Source organism: Caloenas nicobarica, chromosome 2 (assembly GCF_036013445.1).
Source record: "Caloenas nicobarica isolate bCalNic1 chromosome 2, bCalNic1.hap1, whole genome shotgun sequence".
Taxonomy (NCBI): Eukaryota; Metazoa; Chordata; class Aves; order Columbiformes; family Columbidae; genus Caloenas; species Caloenas nicobarica.
This window is the reverse complement of record NC_088246.1, coordinates 138,916,481-138,937,139: the sequence shown is the minus strand read 5'-3', so window position 1 is coordinate 138,937,139 and position 20,659 is coordinate 138,916,481. Positions and strand designations below refer to the sequence as shown.

The 20,659-nt window shown below is 37.3% G+C and overlaps 1 protein-coding gene across 1 annotated transcript in view; it reads right to left on the bottom strand.

The window, feature by feature from the left end:
* The window catches only part of SLC26A7 (solute carrier family 26 member 7), a 67,740-nt gene extending 52,691 nt beyond the window's left edge, over positions 1–15,049 (bottom strand). The window contains exon 1 of the mRNA XM_065627951.1: positions 14,857–15,049. Coding sequence (XP_065484023.1) covers positions 14,857–15,049 — 193 coding nt within the window. The remainder of the gene's footprint in view (positions 1–14,856) is intronic.
* Between the last annotated feature and the right edge of the window lie 5,610 nt (positions 15,050–20,659).

The window sequence follows — 20,659 nt, the reverse complement described above, 5'->3', positions numbered from 1 at the left end:
CACTGTCTCACCTCCACCCTCACAAACGTGGGTTTGAGACCACCAAGGCTCCAGGCAGTCAGATGGTTCTTTCTTAGAAACAGTTCAAAATCTATAATTTTGGCTTGGATGGAGCCCCTTCAGTCTGTTTTCTTCTAATTTCTTTAAAAAAAAAAAAGAAAAAAAAAAAAAAGAAATATTCCAGAGTTCATCGTCTTTAGGTGCCGGGGTATTTTAATCCTTTAGATATAAACACTTTTTTTCATTATATAAATCCGTCAGTCCAGAAACAGAAAGTTTTTGACTTTTATGTTGAGGTGGAGAATGAACTGAATTGGTTAGGATTTAACTTTACAGGATTACTAGTTAACTTATTTGCTTAGCTATAGAGGACAGCATCTGTCTTTTTCTTAGAAAGTCTCAGAATATGCCAAGAAATCATCTTTTAACAGAGATATTCCTGCAAGGCAGCAGCCTTGGTTGATGTTCATCTTTAGATACCTAAGAGAGAAAGCAAGTCTGCATTGACTTCTTGCAAGTCAGCAAAAAGAGAGACTCCCCAGATGATGCTTCTGATCATCAGCCTCTACTGCCATTTCACAGTTTTTACTCCTAGAAACTAAGAGTAGGAGAAATTGCCTGGCAGAATTACTCTGTAAATCTTGGTGAATACTTTGTTGTGCAGTAGGGAAGATGGGAATGGCTTGTGTAAAACACAAGGTGCCTTTCTGAAGTCCACCTTCGACCTGAGTGACCAGTCTAAGCTTGTCTATATGTGTGTGTATTCGGAGAATGACCACGCATGATCTGTGACAGAGGTGGTTCAGATCTATGAAATGGAATTGCCTTCTGTGTACGTTTGAAAACTCCAAAGAAAATTAAATGTTTAGACTTAATTGTTCTCACCAAACTTTCCTGACTCTTCCAGAAAGCATTTTACCTGAAACATTGTGGTATGCGGTTTAAATAACATAGAGAGTGCCAAAGAGTACCTTTGTTTATAGACTTTCAGTGAGAATTCATAACATTTCCATTCAAGAGCTCCCTTCTTGAATTTGCATTTGAGTCTGTAACAAAGAACACACCGGTGTGGGGAGACAGTAAAATGCCAAAATGCCAGAAGTGCCAAGTTCCTCATGAAGCAGATGCAGCCTAGCAGTTCACCTGTTCTTAGAAAAACATCGTGGTGAAGATTTTGCTAAGATGGATCTTACAGGGATCACCTTCATACACGCTCTGCTCAGCCAAGTAGCACGATCAGTTATGACTTGGAGAGATTTTAAAATATGTCTGCTGCAAAATTTTGATGCCTTCTTTTAAACAGAAAAGGATTTCATAGCTTGTTTGCCTTTTAATTAGTGTATCTACCAATCATCACTTCTGCTTTTTTCTCTTAGGACAACATTATCATGAACAACAAAGATCTTTGAAATTGTAGTTCTACATCGATGTTCACTTGATCAATAGATGGAAAAGAAGATTCTGACCCAGAGCAACACAGAAGGGTGTGCCAGGGCAGAATAGCAACAGCACAAGGCAGAACTACATTACCCTATTACAGACAAAAGTGAGCATGGGGAAAAAAATAGAGAAAAGGAGAAAGATATTTTAAATGATTGTTTGACACTGGAAAGCTCTTTCATTGTAACCATTTCATGAACAAAACCAAAAACTTTGTAACTAATTTGCTAGTAGAATACCACTCATACAGATATTCCAAGTTTTGCGAAAAAGCATTATGCAAGGCTAATTTATTTTACTCTCCAAAAAGTAAAGGAACCAGAAAAATCAGTATAACTTCAGCCACACTTTAATTATAGCAACATAACTGAAACAAAGTGACCTCTCAGTGTGGACAACCATAAGAGAAATACACAAGACTTTGTACTGAATGCTGAGCCAGGTATGTACTTCACAAGTACAATTGGAAAGAGGTCTATAAATGCTGCTTAAGATGATCTGCAAAATTCTCTATGTTTAAGTTACTCACTCATTAAAAGAAAGGAATTCTTTAATGTTTTATGTTTGTAATTCTTTGGTTCAACATTTTTGTCTGAAAACATTCCTGTTTCAAAAATTCCTATTCAGACACTGCAAAACAGCTGCACGATGCATAGAGAACTTGCCTCATTGAGTTCCTTTGCATGCTCTCTCTCTCACATTTTTTTCCAAATATTTGGACTCCATCAGTTATTATAAGGGAAGCACAAAAACTCCCTCTTTGCCAGGAAAGGTTAACAAGTTTGAAAGATATATTTTGAAATATCAAGCTCATTTTGCAGAAAACAGATTGTGTTAATATAATTTTTAAGTCTGTGCTTCAATAGTGTTAATTTTGGACCTGGATGTTTTCCTTCTAAAATCTACATGGTTCACTTTGAATAGGTTTTCACTGTGAGTAACTTTATCACTTAGTTCAAGAGGAGGTTAGTTTAGAAGTTGAACAAAACAAAACTTAATAGTACAGTAATACACTGCAGGGTAAGCTAAAATGTTTCCAGAAGAGGGACTGCTAGCTCTTTTACTATTCAATACGTCCAATAAATCCAGGATTAAGAACAGTATACATTGTTCTTTCCTCTCAGCATTTACAAGGAAAACAATGGTTTAGCTACCGCAAAATAATCTGTCACCATCTGGCTGTAAAAGCCAATTCTGTCATCTCTACATGTTTTTGGTTTTTTATGTTTCCTAAAACCTTCCCAATCTGAAACTTTTAACAATTATGGCCAAACTGTGTTTGATCCAGCATAAACAGTACATGTTGTGGACACAGCACAAGAACCTCAGCCCAGCCCTAGATCACACAAACAGAAACGTGTCAAGATTTCAATTCAGCTCTCTAAATAGAGCTGAGGGGAACAGAGAGGCACAACCTGAATGAACCCTGATGGCGAGAAGAACTGGCTGACAGAAATCTGGCATGAGTCTTGTTAAACTGTGGAAAAGGTGCTACCTTGCCCAGCAAACCCCCAGCATCAAACACAAATTTTGCGTTATTTACAGACTTGCCACTGAGAAATATCTGTTGTTTACAGGCAGATAATCTAAACATAAATCCAGCCCTTGTTTTTTTTCCCTTTCACAACCTTTTTGCATTAAGTTTCCAGAAGCGGTGTCTCATTATTTTCATGATGAGGTCATGGCAGTCAGGACAGAACTAAAATTACGAGCCTTCGGCTCTAGTCCTGGCTCTGTTTGTTAGCTTTTTGCCCACATGACTAAAGCATGTCAATTGTATGCAAGAGCAGAGGGGCATTATAAAACAGAATTACTAAGGGCTTCAGGCTTTCTGATTAGGCATATAGTGTTCAAAGGTCCCAAGACTTTTAAAGACACAAACAGTAATAGGTCTCAGCTCACTTCATTAATTTTCGTATTAAACTTTGCTACAATGCATTCCATATGCCCAAGAACTAGTCAAAAGACAAGATTTCTTTTCATTCCAAACAGTAATACTACTCAAAAGAAATAGATCATAAAACAAGGATCCTACATTATCTTCACTGGTAATACAGAGAAGCCTCCGTGGCAGTGACATTAAGGTTTTTAAATGAGAATATAAATTCCATAGAAAGAACTGCAAACAAAGAATGAACAGTAAGTTCAGATACAGTACATTAATATTGTTCTTTGTTTTAGCTACCTCCTTATCATCAGATAACATTGTGCGACACAGTTTCACTGAAAACCATGCTCTCTGACTAGCACCAGATGCATAACAACCCTCTTGCACACCACACTGAAAAGAAAAAGATGTTGCACCACTGTTGGTAAATGTCAAATGCAGATAAGTACAAAATAACGGGCTTGATACTAATAGAAACAAGGCCATGTTCTACCACAGGAGAAAGGTCTTAGTTTAAATTGATAGTTTCTGCTAATTAGGTTAGTGCAAAACTATGGCAATAAAAAAATATTTTCCGTAGAAAGAGCTATGAATTGTCAGAGTGTGGTCATCTAGTTAACAGTTTTCTGCATCTGGAAATATTCTCATGATACATACACATGTTCTGAGGAAAGCTATGCAATGTCTTTTGGAAATATGATATGAGAACCAAAAATTTATTTGAAGAAGCAGGAAAAGTAGTAAGCCTATAATCAATTCGAAGAGTTTCAAAATTTATATCATTTACTACTTACTGTGAAAAGCTATAAATTTAAAAGTTTTTCTGGTAGTGCGTGTATTCAAATAACTTTTTGTTATTTTAACCCTTTAGTCTTAAATGTGACTGTATTAAGATAGTCAGACCCCAAGTTTAGGGAACTCAAACTGACACTAATATATCTTATCTCACTCAAAATGCTACCTGCAGTTGTGGTCACTCTCTGATGCTTCAGTAAGACAATTTCAGCCTTTGTTCACAAAACTGAATTACGTAGTAAGATATTCCCTGTAGATGCCCTAAAATGTAGACTTAACACATATTTAATGAGTCTCCCATCAATGCCTCTTGGAAAAACTACAAATCAAACACTCAATGATTCATATCGCAGGCTTTGATTTCTAACTCCAGGACAGGTAGATTTTACTGAAGGAACAAAAAACCATGGAAAACATTTTAAATGTTATATTTCATAACAATTTTCCTATACAAACCTACAGTTCTGTCAGATTCTTTGACACCAACTTGTTAAAAACTATTAACACAAAATGATCCTTTGGAAATATTGTCATTTACCTCCAAAAACTGGAAAGCTCAATATCGTTTCTTTCAATGGTACACACATACACCTTATGCTTGCAACATCTCTGTTTCCTAACGGCACCATTTGCTGGGGCTACACATGTGGATTATACCTTCTGACTTATTTAAAGATGAAGTACCAAGACCTTAAAAAAATACCTTAGTTCTTCTGACATTCAAAGCCTGAGGGAAATTAAGAATGTAAATGCAAGATGGGAGGACAGATTCTGAAAAACATACCATAAATCTTTCAGATCCCACACAATGTTGAGTTAGCAACCATTCTCTTTTTTGAAGGATGTTTCTGTGCAGTTCTTTCCCATGTAACTGTCTCCTTCAGTTTGGTGAGAATTAAGCACCTCAGCTGTATCAGTCACAGTACTTGAATTCACAGTATTTCACACTATCTGAAATGCAGCTCTCCCAGTGTGCCATCCATACATAAACCCAAATTTGGATGCACCCAAAAACAGACTGAAAAATAAAAAATCTGGTATTTTCTTTGCTTTTAATGAAGCTCCTGCAAAAAAGCTATGACTCCTGACAGACAATCAGTGATTAAATGTTTAGACTTCTTTAGGATGAATTTTACACCATTTCTGAACACGACCAAAATTTTATAAAATATTATACAGAGAATTCTATGAATTATTATACACTGGTCAGCCATAATACCTGAAGAATCTGGCCATCTCCAAAATAAAATTAAAGAGGCATTTAGAAAGTGGATTATAGGGAAATTCCCCTGCATGTCAGTAAGAACGAACAGAGAATGAAAGCCATAATGGCTTCTGGCAAGCAGGTAATTATGAGGTAGTCTTCAGAGAAGCATCAACCTTGTGGAGAAACAAAGACCAGTCATGACTGATCACAGAATCTCAGAATCACAGAATGGTTGGGGTTGGAAAGGACCTCTGGAGATCATCTAGTCCAACCCCTCTGCTAAAGCATGTTCTCCTAGAGCAGGTTGCAGAGGAACACATCTGGGTTGGTTTTTAATATCTCCAGGAAAGGAGACTCCACAAGCTCTCTGGGCAGCCTGTTCCAGTGCTCTGCCACCCTCAAAGTGAATAAGTTTCTCCTCATGTTCAGATGGAACTTCCTGTGTTCATTTTGTGCCCTTTTCCTCTTGTCCTGTCATTGGGCACCACCAAAAAGAGTCTGGCCCCATCCTCTTAACACCCATCCTTAAGATATTTGCAAGCATTGATAATATCCCCTCCCAATCTTCTCAAGGCTAAACAGACTCAGGTCTCTCAGCCTTTCCTCATAAGAAAGATGCTTGGGTCCCCTCATCTTCTTTGTAGCCCTCTGCTGAACTCTCCAATAGTTTCTCATCTTCCTTGAACTGGGAAGCCCAGAACTGGACGCACTGATGACAGCCTTTAACCAAGATGAACTAGACTTTTGAAATCCAAGAAAAGGGCACCCATTTTGACAGACCGCTGGCCAAGAATCTCAGCACTGAGAGTTTTGCTGACCTCTCTGAACCTAGAAGACTATCGGTGAAGTCATTTCCTCGTCTTGAGGGAATCCAGACTTCCCAGGCTTGCTGGTCTCTGTCCATGGTGCTCAGGTACCCCCAGGCGCAGGGTCACACATCTGTGCAGCTCGTCCAGTCACACTAAGACAAGCGTAGCTGGACACGAGGCTCCAAAGGATACAGAGGTGGTCCAGAAGCTGAATTCATGTTTCTAGCAGTCTGTCAGACAGGTCTGTATTAGAACATGTGTAACTTGAAAGAATTTCAATAGACATTAAAAATGAAATATTGCATGCACAGCAGCATCAGTGCCTTTCTCCTCTGATGCAAAGCTGCACAAATATTAAACATTGCCCTACCTTTATTTACTAACATGTTACTTTCCATGATCAACTTACATAATTATTCTTTATATGGGAGAACTATAACAGAACTCAGCTGGACACTCTCTTCTACAAACCGTTTATGAATTACACGGATTATGCAATGCATTGTCTAAGAGATTTTTCTGGCTCTGTTTCTGACTATGCTTATTCAATTTCATCTACACATGTTATTTGTATGCCAGATGTATATTTACAAGACAGCTCTACCCCTTAATAAAATTATTAGCTCCAGTAAGTCTGCTGAGAGTATATTTATGCCTACATTTATGGTCAGAGCCTGAAAAAAATCCCTGGCAACCATCACCCTTGAGAAGATACAGCTGGGGTTCCTCCATGAAAAGCTATATATGATATACATATATATATATATATATATATATATACACATTCTTGGCATTGTGCCTTCCAAAACACTGGGCACCAGTTCTGGAATGCATAAAGGCAGTATAGTTCATTTTTTTAATAGCAAGGTCTCCAGCCAGTATTAAGGAATTAGTTGTTCAATAATAAATCCAGCTCAAGGTTAAATTAACTTTAATTAAAACATACAATACAGACCAATCCTCAATGAGTTATTATTTGGCTTGCAGAATGAAAAATAACTTGGCAGGAATAACAATACTGATTTCATCAGATGCCATCTACATCTCAAGGGCCGTCCACCTCCCAAAAATCAGCCCACCAAAACCTGCTTGAGCAAAAGCATTTCTTGTTCCTGATAGGTGATAGAAAATGGACCAAATGTATAACATTACATATAAATTCTATATGAAGTATATCCATGTGTTAGCTGACTACAAAAAATATTAAAAAAAGAAAATAAAATAAAAGAACACTTCCATAGTCCCAAATCTGATAAATTTGAAAGTCCAAATCTTATACCATCATGCTTCCACATGGGCAACTTTGGGGTATATGCATTATAGCACAGGAACAGATATTTATTTCAAAACAAACAGCATAATGTTAATGAATCCAGCCAAATACCAGGAACTTTGCAAGATAAAGATTGAATCCAGAAATACAGTGACAGTATTTTAGTTCGAAAAAGCCCCACATATTTGTCTTAACTTATTAATAGATACACCTTAGCTCAAAACTTCCCATTTTCTTTTGAGCAACAGCAGATATTGAAAGGAAACATCAACTTGTGAAGGAAACTCCTCATGCCCTGTGTTCTGTTCCCTCTTATGACAGGCAAACATGTAATTTAGTACATCCATGAATGGAATTATGTGAGGAGTTACATCTTCTCATCCCAATATTTTAATGGAATATTTTTAGAACTACTTCCAATTTAAAGTCTAAACAGAATAATGCTACTCTGTACTAATTTGTTCATGTGCTGCAACTGTCTTTTAGTTTAAATGTCTTTCCTGAGAAGGAAAAACCTTCTCAGGTTTTAATTAGCCTGTCCAAGCCATTGAAGTCTTCTCCCAAATAGAATCTTTGTTTTTCTGATCCTTCTCCTAGCCTTTTCTTCTCCTACTGAAGTTTGAAATAATCTTCTGTGAACCCAGGCAACCAAAATGACACACTATATTCCAGACAATGTATCAATAGTAAGCATTACCTGTGGTCATCAGCTTCATTGCAGCTTCTGACTCACCTAACAAACCATTTTTTTCAAATTGGCTAATTATTTTTCAGCAGATCTTTAAAACTACACCTAACTGAGAGCATCAGCAGAGTTATCTTTAGAATGCATATATAACTGTGAAGCAAAACCTACTAGCTGACCTAGAACCTTGCTTCAGAATTAGGTAGAAGAATCAATCTTTCTGATATCCTTTATTGTTATACATGCAAATATTATTTTATTATCATTAAAGGGAAATACACTTCCATTGCTTATATCTAATCCAGTCCTTCACCTGCAATGCAGACTTGTAGCTTGGATACAACACTACACTCACTATGCTCCCATCATAGAATATCATTCCAAATTTGAGAGAATCAAAGGTACTTGCTACTGGATCTTCAACATCACTTACCTATTCTTTCACACTTCTGAGACGATGATTACCCATCTCAGACCTTGATCTGAGTGTGTTTCATTTTTTGTCTTTAATGTCAGTTACATATCCATGCACTTGACCATTTCTCACATGGGCAAAGTCATTATCCTTCAGGAAAACTGAGACAAAGTACTAATTTTGTCCTGAGGCTTCAGTTTAGACCAAATACTCAAGCAGAAAGTACCATGACTTTTGTTTCATCCTCTTTTTTTCTAAGGCTGAAAAAAATGTGTAGGTTTGGGTTTTTTTGAAGGGTCTAACTCAGTTGTGATGTTGGACATTCATATTAGTCGCAAACAATTGAAACCTGTGTTCTTTGCACCATAAACTGTCAATACAGTACTGCATGAGTCATTTCTGTGTTTCAAGCAAAACCACTTTTGTGTTTCTGATTTCCCTCCCCATATGCTTTCCTGTCACTGGACAGTGTAAATAGCTCCAAGATGCTATAATGAAAAGTGCATGGTGCAAGTATTATCATCACTTAGTGAATCACAAGACAGAAATTAAATCATGTATTTGTCTAAGAAGTAGCCTCTCTGGTCATTAATGGCTTGCAGAAGAGGATTATAATTATCAAAATCTCAAGCAAGGTCTTAGAAGAAGCTTGAATGGGAGGGTTGACATTGTCTGAAGTTAGGTACCTACATTAGGAATTTACATCCAGAAAGAGTAAAGCAACTTCAGGTGTTAAACAGAGCACTTAATTTTCCCATTATAGAATGCCCTAACCAAAATATCTCAGATACATCTGCGTTCCACAACTATATAGAGAACCGATGTACATAAATAAATTAGGTGCGGTAACATACACATTCAAGCAGACCAACTTTGTGGATAATTTCTCTGGAGAAGAACTCAGCTGCACAGCAGAGTGTATATTTCTATAGAATTTTTCAAAAAAATTGAGACTTACTTTTTTTAAAGTCAATGACAGTCAGAGAAGCTTACTGATGGGTTGCAGAATTACCTACATGGCTTCTAGATGCTAGTATTTGTGGACAGTATTCATAGTTCTACTCAGAAAAAAACACCAAAACAAATAAACACCAGAGAAACACATTCTTAATAACAATCCAAAAACAAATACTGAGACATGATGTACCAACCAGTATAAGTTGCATAATTTGAATCCTGAGAGAAGGCACAAAGCTATTTGTTTGAAAAGACAATATTGGATGAAGAAGGCTACCAAAATGGATTAATGAGAGATGGATCAACTGCTTCATAATGAATAAATGATGCCAGGAAAGATCAACTATGAAAGGCCTTGAAAGTAAAGATGAATAATACACTTGGTGCAGCAAAAAAGTTACCACAGACTGTGAAAATGAGCTAGGCAGCTACATTCTGAAGAGAAATGAAGAGGCTATAACAGGCTTCAGCAGGCTACAGAGAAAAAACAAACAAACCATTATGACAGCATTATGAGATTTAGCTACACGGAAAGACTACATCATAATGCATCTTAATAGTATCATGCAAGGGAACAGAAAAAAATCAGAGGCAGCTTGGTCAAAGTATGCTTTTCATACAAGTATGTGGTGTCCAGGTCACATAAAACAGACACCAAAACATTCTGGTATTATGGACAGGTAAATGGATGAGTTACAGGAAAGACAGTAAGATCTGCCTTTAACCATATTGCACATGAAATGTATATTACCCACAATGCCACAGATAGAACAGCTGAGATACATCTCACCTACATTTTGATGTCTACCTCATCAGTGTTTACACCTGAGCCAATCTCCTGATACACTCAGTGGAAATCTTACCAATAAGATCAAGCAACCTTAAAAAAGTAGATTATTAGGTTTATTCAGATGAATCACACCTGTGATAAGTTGATCCTGGCCAGCAGCTAAGAACCCACCCAGCCACTCCCTCACTTCCCCTGAAAGGATGGGGGACAGAATCAGAAAACCAAAAGTGAGAAAACGCATGGGTCAAGGTAAAGACAGTTTAGTAAGCGAACAAAAGAAAATGAAAAAAAAAAAAATATGTAAAGGTAGTCATTCACCACCTCCCACAAGCAGATTGAACACCATAAATTTCACTAACTCTTATCAACTATAATAGATCTCCACTGACTACTAAGGAATGCAAGACTGGCTTACTGAGAAGTATAATAAATATCTTTGTTTTAGTAGTACAATTTCAATGTAGAGAGAAAAAAACCAGACTAGGCACTTACGAGACGTCTACACAGACCTAGTAATTGAATTTGTCTATATGGATAAGTAACACAGAATGAAACAAAAAGAAAAATCTTCACATGAAGACTGCTGATGAAGTATTAAGAAGCTGGAAAGGGAAGAGAGCAATGAAGTGCTAGTCCAAGAAGCAAATTAAGGATTTATTTGTTAAATTATAGACATCTTGCCAGGGTCTATCAATAACAGATTTTTGATAAACATGGACAAATTAGGTAGTGTTTACCAAAAGATGAAAGCTCAAATTTCTTAACTGTCTGTGCAAGTATATAGCAAACTTCAAGACTGGATTACAAAGTTCATTTTAGACTCAAAGGCTATTTATCAACCTTAGATATCAGAGTAAGAATAAGGATTCTGTGTCTGAAAAATAAGATGTTGACCTTTGTGTTATTAAATGATAGATGGAACTGATATTAAATGATAGCTGGAACTAATGAAGTCTAGTTTCTTTTACTGGTTTTGGCTCATGGTTGACTGAATTTGCAGTCCGAGACAGTGCAAGCTCCAACTGAATCTTTCCAGCAATTGGTGCATTTGAAAGGGATTTTTTTTTGAAACACATTATCTAATGCCTAAGAAGGTATGAGCTTCTATTATCACATTTTAGAACCTGTAGGATCTGTTTCCACTGGCTATTTTCATAAAATTTGTAGAAATATAATTATCTTTGACACTTCTTTCTCCATGTTCTGTGGAATTAGCTAATGGACTCTAAAATTAGAGGACATACACAGAGACCATCCAAGTGTTGTCTCAATAGGTAAATAGGACAAAAGAGTTCAACAGTGAATCATGGCACTCATTAAGATTAACTTGCTGGTTTTAGCAAACAATGAAACAACTATAGGAACACTTTGAGAATACCTGCTTGGTTTCAGCAATGGCTCATCATAAATGTCAAGCAGCACATCATGATAATCCCAGGCCTCTCCTTCCCATCTCCCTGCACTCCTCAGTCTCCTCTCCCCCACCCCAGTATTGGATCCATTCATTGTACAGAATGCTACTGATCAATGGATTCCCTCTGAATGGTCAAATATGACTTGGGCATGTTTTAAACAGATTTCAAAAGCATTTGATAAACAATGTCAGAAGATTTACTCTCTGCAGAAATTATTACATAATTTCTTATGGATACTTTGATAATTATTATATGCTTTATTGATTAACACTGTGAGAAAGTAAGGACAACACCTTAGGCACAGTGGCATATGGTTTTACCTTAGCTCAGTGTTAGGCAAGGTGACACCTCACCTTCTAAAGATCCATTTCTTCCACACTGTACATACAAGTAAAGATAATTAAATACTCAGGTAGCATGCCTTTCTTGTAGACCATTCCTGGACTCTGCCACCACAGGACATAGCTTCTAGTTTACATGTGTCATGGGGGAAGAAATTTAAACCTAAACAAATATATGAGCTCAAGTGTTTCAGTTTTCTAGTAGCTGAGTTGAAGGTATCTTACAGGAGTTTGAAGGTATGAGTCACATTTAGTAACCAATAATTTTGACCCTGAAAATCAGAAGACGAATGATAGTAGTGCTTTAAAACTTTATCAAAAATAAAATATGGCATAAGATCAGATATTCTGAAAAATCCTGTACCTTTATAAAAGACCTTATGGGAGCATACATTACCTATTAATTGCTGATATTTCTAATAATTTGCTCTCTTTTTTTTTCCTCACTTATAAGGCAGACACCACAACCTGCTATTCCATAGGAATTCTCCAGAAACAATTTCTGAAAATTCTGCGAGGAGCATTATCTTAGTTGCATTCACTATGACACACTGACAGAGATTTTCCTGTTTCCTTCCTTCTTTTACAAAGGAAAGCCAGCTATATCATCTAAAATTTAGGTTAGAAGTTGGAACATGGGCACATTTCCCCAGATCAGAGCATCTGCCAACCTGAAGAGTTTGAATATGGCCAATGCCAGATGAGGGAGAAATCCCACAGCAGGAAATTATGAAAAACACAGCTCATATGGAAGGTCCTTCTTAATTATTCTCAAGCTACTGGACTGCACTCTACCCTGGAGTATGCAGCTTTCATCATTCAGACAACTATTGCATACAAATACAACTTCAGATTTTTCCATATGCTTCAATAACTCCAGTTTATTTCCATATGCTTGAATTTACATAAACATGTTGCGGTAACACCAAATGACACTCTGCTCTGCACATCACTTATCACTGGTTACTGATTTTTTCCTACCATTGTTAGAATTTCTGTCTTTCATTTTATTAAAAAACTTCTTGTTTTATTTTGTGGGTAGAAGGAAACAGACACAATAAGACCTCTCAAAATTTGGGGTCTTTTTCCTTCATGTTACATAACAAATGGGACTTTTAATTTTCTTATGTAACCCTCTCTATAAAAGCTTTGAAGGATAGTCCAGGTAACTGGAAGGCTTACAACACTAGGAAAAGAGCTAATGCAAGCAGGGTCTAAAGAAATGTGTTGTGTTCAAGTTAAAGCACCACAAATGTGATTAAATGCTTTGGTATCTAACTTTCCTCCTTTTCCATCCCCTAAAATCATTCTTAAATCTTGAGAAGCAGTGAGGAGAGTGAAAGGCAAAACAGGTGAGCAGTTTTTAAACAGCATAAAATAACGATAAAATTATTTCTAAATTACATAAAAATAATCTGTGGAAAAAAACCCACACAAACAAATATTTTCTGTCTTCACTGGTTCTTCTTAGATTTATCTGTTACATTAAATTACTTCTTGCTGCAAGACTCAAACAAGAAAATAAGAAAATCCTGGCTAAAACTTGCAGCAGTGCTGACCTGCTGTTTACCTTAATATTTTTGATGAATTTCAACATATTGTTGCTAGCAGCATTTTAATTACAATTGTTGTATACACACATACCAATGAAATTAGATACTTTACAGCATTATGGTGTTAAGGTTCTTAAAGTTAAATCATGCCAATGCAGATGTTCCTAATTACTTTAATGTAACAAATACTTACATGTACCGGTTGTTTCCAGCTCCAGCATAATTCAATTAAAGGAGTGCTTATAATTTAACAACGTGAATGATAGTTAACAATTTTCCATATTAGCTATGCTTAAGAAGGAGTATATATAGTTCACATAGGGGAAGGAGCTAAAGTCCATCTGAGGCAGATAAGAAGCTGTGATTTGCCTGTGACAAATATAAAATATTGCCAGAAGAAGGTGATACTATCAAAGACACATCAAAAACTGACAAAAGCATTTATTTCTCAATAGCAATCATGTTATAAACCTGGATTACTGGGACTTCAGGTTTCTTCACATCATTGTGAAGGCTTTTGGTTTGGGGAATCTTTCCTTTCTTTTTCTTTTCTTTTTTTTTTTTCTTGTTTTTCTTCTTTTTTTTTTTTTTTTTTTTTTGGCTGCCAAATGAAGTCTAGCTCCACCCCTACTTTGTATTGCTGCTTGAAAAGAGGCATGGTAGGTAATTTAACACGGCATTAAATCAGCACAGAAGCTGAAGTACGCAAGCCATGGATGCAGGCAGATCCTCTCCATGGGTAATGCCTCTGCCAGAAGCACCTTTTAAGCACAGAAAGTTTTTAATTTTCCCTGCTGCACTCTGGGCTTCCACAGGTAACAGTATAATGTCAACGTTTATTCCAGAACAATATGTCTTACAATGCAATTATCATGTAGATATATATTGTTTTCCTTGTGAAATAAGGAAAGGTGGTCATTCAATTGAGAAAACATTACATATAATGAAATGCAGCGTGAATAGGGCTGCTGCTTTATCTCCTATACTAAGCCTTTGAAAAATTGTCAAAGGTATGGGGTATATCAGCTACAATAACACAAAGCATTTCCATCCACATTTGCACATTCACTATATATATATATATGAGTTAAGACTAACTATATTCTTATAAGAGTTAAGACTATACAGTTTTTCCTTATATTTTTGTTTAGATTAAATCAATCATATATAAGCAGGTATTTTTTTTTTTGCAAAGCTTTAAGATAACACTAAACAAGGGGGGAAAAAAAAAAGAACAATTCAGCATGACCGGGTTTCAAAATATGAATCTGAAATGAGTTAACTGTACCTTGAGTCACCTGTTGGATGGCTAGCATCACCCCAGAAACCGTGTCAGGAATCAAATTTTCCTTCCAGTTGTAGACGGGTGCCCATTTCAAGATGGGCAGCCTTCTCATACACCAGACTTTGATATCTTCAGAGCGAACAGCCTGGATCTTCCTCCAGACTGCACTTCTTTTCCTTTTTGCTCCTGTCATCATTCCCACCTCCCAAAAGCAGTTCCTCTTTCAGAAAAGCGAACACCTGAGGAATCACCCTGATCTGTGTCAGTCTCCAGTTTCTGAGATTTTGCAGTTCCAGAACTACAGAGAGAAAAAAAAAAAAAAAGTAAACAGAAGCAATTAAGATTTCTGCAGCTGCTCTCTAACGATGCTAAATAAAAACACTTATTAAATGCTTTGATTATATAAACAGCTACATGAAATGCAAGAACTGTTTATACCAATGATCACATTTTCTGCTCTTTGCAAAAATTTGGTCTAGTCTCACGTTAGTTTGTGATTCTTTCCAGTCAGCTCCCGCTTTATATTCCCTGTAATGCTTGTGCTTTTGGCCTCAGTCCCGTGGCAAAATGAGGTATTAGTGGGTGTGTGAGGGACTCGGGCTGGGCTATGCTAATCCGAGCAGGACGTGCCCGCCAGAGCCGAAATCTCCCTGCCAAGCCCGGGAGAGCAGCCTTGGCTCTGCCGGGGGAGCTTTGCTGGCTGCGGTCAGAGGGCATGAAGTCCTCAGTAACCTTGGTGCCAGCAAACTGGTTTTTGCTGCATCACTGTTTTGTCTTCTAAATGACACTAAAAAGCTAATTTATGTAGAAAGTTCAGAACATCAAGTAGCAATAAGTCTTGCTGAAAACATGTGCAGTTTCTCTCTGGAGGCTGAAGTCTCAGATTAAAGTGTTGCAAGCTCAAAGTGCAGTGAAGAACTGCAAGCTATCGGATCCATGTGGGATGTGCCGAAAATGCTTGTGATGATTATTCTTCTCCAAAGCTACCCCTTTCTGCTCTTGGTAGTCTGCCCAGCAAAGGCTCTCTCCGTGAAAACAGTTCACCAAGTAACTTCTGATCTTGCAATAACTTCATGCACCTTGTGCATGACGCAAAGTGCTCAGATAAAAAAGTGATAAGACCATAGAAGAGGCTTAAATGGCAAAATATTTAAATGCCTTGCCCAATATGGAGCAAGGACATGGTGGCACTTCTTTAAGTTTTTTATATCCCTGAATGGCAAAGAAATTGAAGTATGAGATCCATCACATAGGTGAAGAGTATTCCCAATCACTATGTAGTAGGCAATAAAAATAAAAAGACTTTTAAATATTTCAATTTCATTTATATAAATTAATTTACATTTTATTGTTTAGATTAAAATGAATAAAACTGAAGCGTTGTCCTCTCAAAACAGCTTTAGGAAAATGAGACTTTTTTCCCGAATGCAATAAGGAGAAAAGCACGAGGGCAAATGGACCACAGTTCATTCTAGTGAGTGACATTCAGGTGGTGTCCACTGCTGTGTCCCTTAGAAGTACAAAGGGAAAAAAAGAAAAAAAGAAATAGCAGGAAAAGACTGCTTCAGACAGACCTTCATTTTAACTATTCCGGGCATACGTATTCTTTGTCCTGCCCATCCTTTAACCATGTACACCTTTTAAAGAACAGAGAAAATGCACAAGGCATGTTTATCTTACTTCTGTTCACCAGAATAAACCTCCTAGCAATGATTCTTTTTTTTTTGGTTTGATTTGTTTTGTTTTTTATTTTTGTGTTTTGTTTTTTGTTTTTTGTGTGTGTGTGTCCCTGCTTTTAGCTTGAAAGTGCAGTTCAAGGACATCATCATCAAGGCTTTTAAGGCTGCCAAGTGTTTCACAACACAGACCTTTCCCTACTTTCAGTGGTCAGAAGTGGACAGGAATCCTTCAAGCTACAGTGAGAGCTACTCAGCTGTTAGGGGCTGCTTAGTTTTGATAAAGTGTTAAGTGCGTCTAACTTAAATGACATTTACTGGGGAAAAAAATCAAAATACATTTCTACACATAAATACGTATGTATAAATGTACACAAATTCAGGTACATGTGTAATAGAGACTAATCCAATTAAAAAAAAAAAATCATGGGTCACTAGAATCTCTGGATATTCTGAAACAGTCAAAAAATTATGAAACCAAAGAACCATCAGTAAACACACCAGAACATACTCTCAATTCTTCAGACTTCTCACATTGAAATGCTGGAGTTGTTTGAAGTAGTCTGTAATTGAGATTTTCCCATCTTATATTTGCAGAGTCAGTAAATCTGGACAGTTTTCATCAATCCTAGATTAGTATCTGAACTCCTAGGATTAGCCATATCAACATACTTTTGTCTATCACCAGTAACAACAGATGTTTTCTCTCTATGGGTGTGTGCATGCATGAGTGCAAACATCCTACAACTAATACTTGAAAATAAGCCCTACTAGTTAGACACAGACAGAACTACACATGCAAAGTCTTTGGGATGTCTGTGCTGATGTGGAATTTGCGTGGAAATTTTGTTTTGCTCCAACAATTACTCTGATGAGTAAAAAATTGCATCATCGTTAAATCTGGAGATAAACGTTTTTACTAGCCTTGAAAAACATTGTTGCTTGTTGTAACTTTGAAAATAATTAAGTACTCTTAGTTAACAATGACACAAAGCACCATACCATTTACAACCCCCCAGACAAAGAAATAAAAAATTTTAAGGGAAACCTATATCTCAATACACAGTAGTCCAACATTTGAATGCTAAAAATAAACAAAAAACCACTTTCCTAAAACACACCGTTCTAACCGAAACACATACCATATCATACACATGATGTTTAAACACTCTCCCATCAGGTGGCTTTCATTAACCTATAAACCTATAATTTATAAACTCCCTAAACTATTCGAGCTTGTCACACTTCAAACCGTATCATGATGTACAGATGTATGAAACAGGTGCACGAAACTTGGCTTTCTGGAACAGCATAGGATAAGCATGAGGAACCTCTGGTTTTATGCCATTACCCCTTCTCCTGTCACTGCATGCCCTTGTAAAAAGCCCCTCTCCAGCTTTCTTGTAGGCCCCTTTTAGGTACTGAAAGGCCACTCTAAGGTTTCACCAGACACTTCTCCTCTCTTAGCTAAACAGCCCAAACTCCTTCAGCCTTTCCTCATAGGTGAGGTGCTACAGCCCCTGATCATTTTTATGGCCTCCTCTGGACCCTCTCCAACAGGTCCATGTCTGTACTGAGGGCTCCAGAGCTGGATTCAGTACTCCTGGTAGGGCCTCAGCAAAGCAGAGCAGAGCAGAAGAATCACCTCCCTCAACCTGCTGGCCAACCTGCTGGCCACGCTTCTTTTGATGTAGTCCAGGATATGGTTGGCTATCTGGGTTGCAAGGGCACATTGCCAGCTCATGCCCAGGTTTTCATCCACCAGTGCCCCCAAGTCCCTCTCCTCAGGGCTGTTCTCAATCCACTCATCGCCCAGCCTGTACCAATGTTTGGGATTGCCTCGACCCATGTGCAGAACCTTGCACTTGGCCTTGTTGAACTTCGTGATGTTCACATGGGCCCATGTCTCAAGCCTGTCAGTGTCCCTCTGGATGGTATCTCTTCCCTCCAGTGTTATGACTGCACCACATAGATTGGCGTCATGCTGCTGTATTCCTATAGATTTATATCATTTGTTCTGGAAGAATATTCAGTTCATCCAAGTCACTTCTCCATGTTCCCTCATAAACCCTGATGGGGCAAAGGAAAGTACATGCTGTCACTAATCCAAAGCTACATGAATCTTCCTGGCTGGCTGGTGGCTGTCCAACTGAATATATTATAATGACTGAGCTCTCCTCAGCCTTTCTCTACCGGTGCAACAAATTTCCATTCATCCTTGTCCGCTGTCCTGACCAACGATTTCCATGAACTCAGTTTTGTTACTGCTATCTTTCTGCCAAATGCAGATAAAAACGGCTAAAGGATTCAGAGGATACTAGATGAAAGACTTGAGAAAAAAGACAGGCAAAAGCCTTGGTCCCACAAAGATTGTGTCTTTATAAAGATGGTTAAAGTTCCAGGAGAAATCATATTAAAAATTCCATGTATGTTTGACAAAACACAGTTGGATGGGAATGAAAGTCAGATCGAAAGGTACTACTAGAAACAGACCAGTCTGTGTGGTTCACACATCACAGAACACAGCACATGAGAATATTATACAAGGTACTGAATTGATAAGAGGGTGACAAATAATGGAACAACACAAAAACAGTGACAGAAATCCACACCTTCAACAAAACATTCCTGAGTTTTGAGAATTTGTATAAAACTAAGTGATTGATCACATATATTACACAACATATTAAACTAGGCCACAGAAGCTGCATACGTTTATGTATGCAAATAATTTATTACTGAAATTGAAGGAACTTTCCCCTCTGAAATGCTGGTACATCAAAACCAAACATAACTCACGAACTCTGAAGCTTCCCAATACATCTTTCAAAACTGGATGCAACGTATCTATTTTCAGTAACACCTAACTTTAAAAGTTCTCCCAATTCCAATAATAAAATACTTAAATGTGGACCTAAATTGAAAAATATGTGATTCTTGCCCTTCATAAAATAGATTAAGCTAAAATCTCGATCTGTTCATCATACAGGATGTTCAGAAGCCACAATGGCTTGATACTAATACCTCCTTTACCACAGAGTAACCAGAATTATCACAAGATAAAGGTGAAAATCCAGGCAACACAGAAGTCGGACCCTGACTCAAATTGCCTGGGCTCAACTTTAACATCTTCTCCTCAAATGGGGGTTTCAGCACCGCCGCTGATGCTGTGCTGCACCAAACTGTGTGAGGCAACACTGACATCCAGTGGCTTCGTTTGGTATTTTTCTTCTGCTATTGCAGGGATGGAGAGCACTTGTGGGGTCTGTCACTGCCCCTTGACGTGATGGGTTTTGAACTGGGTAATGTTAACTACATCGTTTAATAACACAGTATGTTAAAAAATCAGACACGTGTAGCATCAGTAAAAGGTTTATTCGCTACATTTCAAATGTATTTGGTGGTCAGAAATTCAAGACAGGAGGTTGACTGATAGATTAACAATGTACTAAACCACAGGAGGCTAACACTCCAGTACAGTACTATGCTCTCAGTTCATCTAATGAATGAGAAATATAAATGCAGAACAGACAAAAAAAATCTGATCATGCAACCATCCTCTCAAATTCTGTTCCTGTTATGATACTTACAGGTGCCTGCTAATAAATCATCACGCAGTTGGTAATTAATAAACACAAAAAAATTTAAAATTATTGGGAAATCATGTAATATTACTTCAGCACACCAAAAATGACCATAAGAAACCTAGTGTCTATTTCTTAGGGAAAACGTGTAAAGAAAGTCTCATATTTTCATTCTCTTTTAAGATTGTTTCTAGCAGCTGTTTGAAGGTCAGCTTACCTTCAAATTAGTAAAAAAATGTGGTTTTTTTTCTTTATAAACTGGAGATAAGTGTCACAGAGTAGGCTGGAAACTCAGATTGATTAACTTGTACACCTGAGAACACATCTTCATAGCCAAAATTCATAAATGCATATACACTGACATTAAATGCAGAAATATTTTATGATAAACCTTAGCCTTGACATAGATTCATCTGTTCAAGAGAGATGCTGTTTAAGGTCCCAAAATTAAAAATATAGGTTGAAAAAACATCTAAACAATAAGCATCTGTTTCTTTTTATTATTTTGGTTATCCAAATGTCAAGGCAGAGTGCAAACCAGCCTAT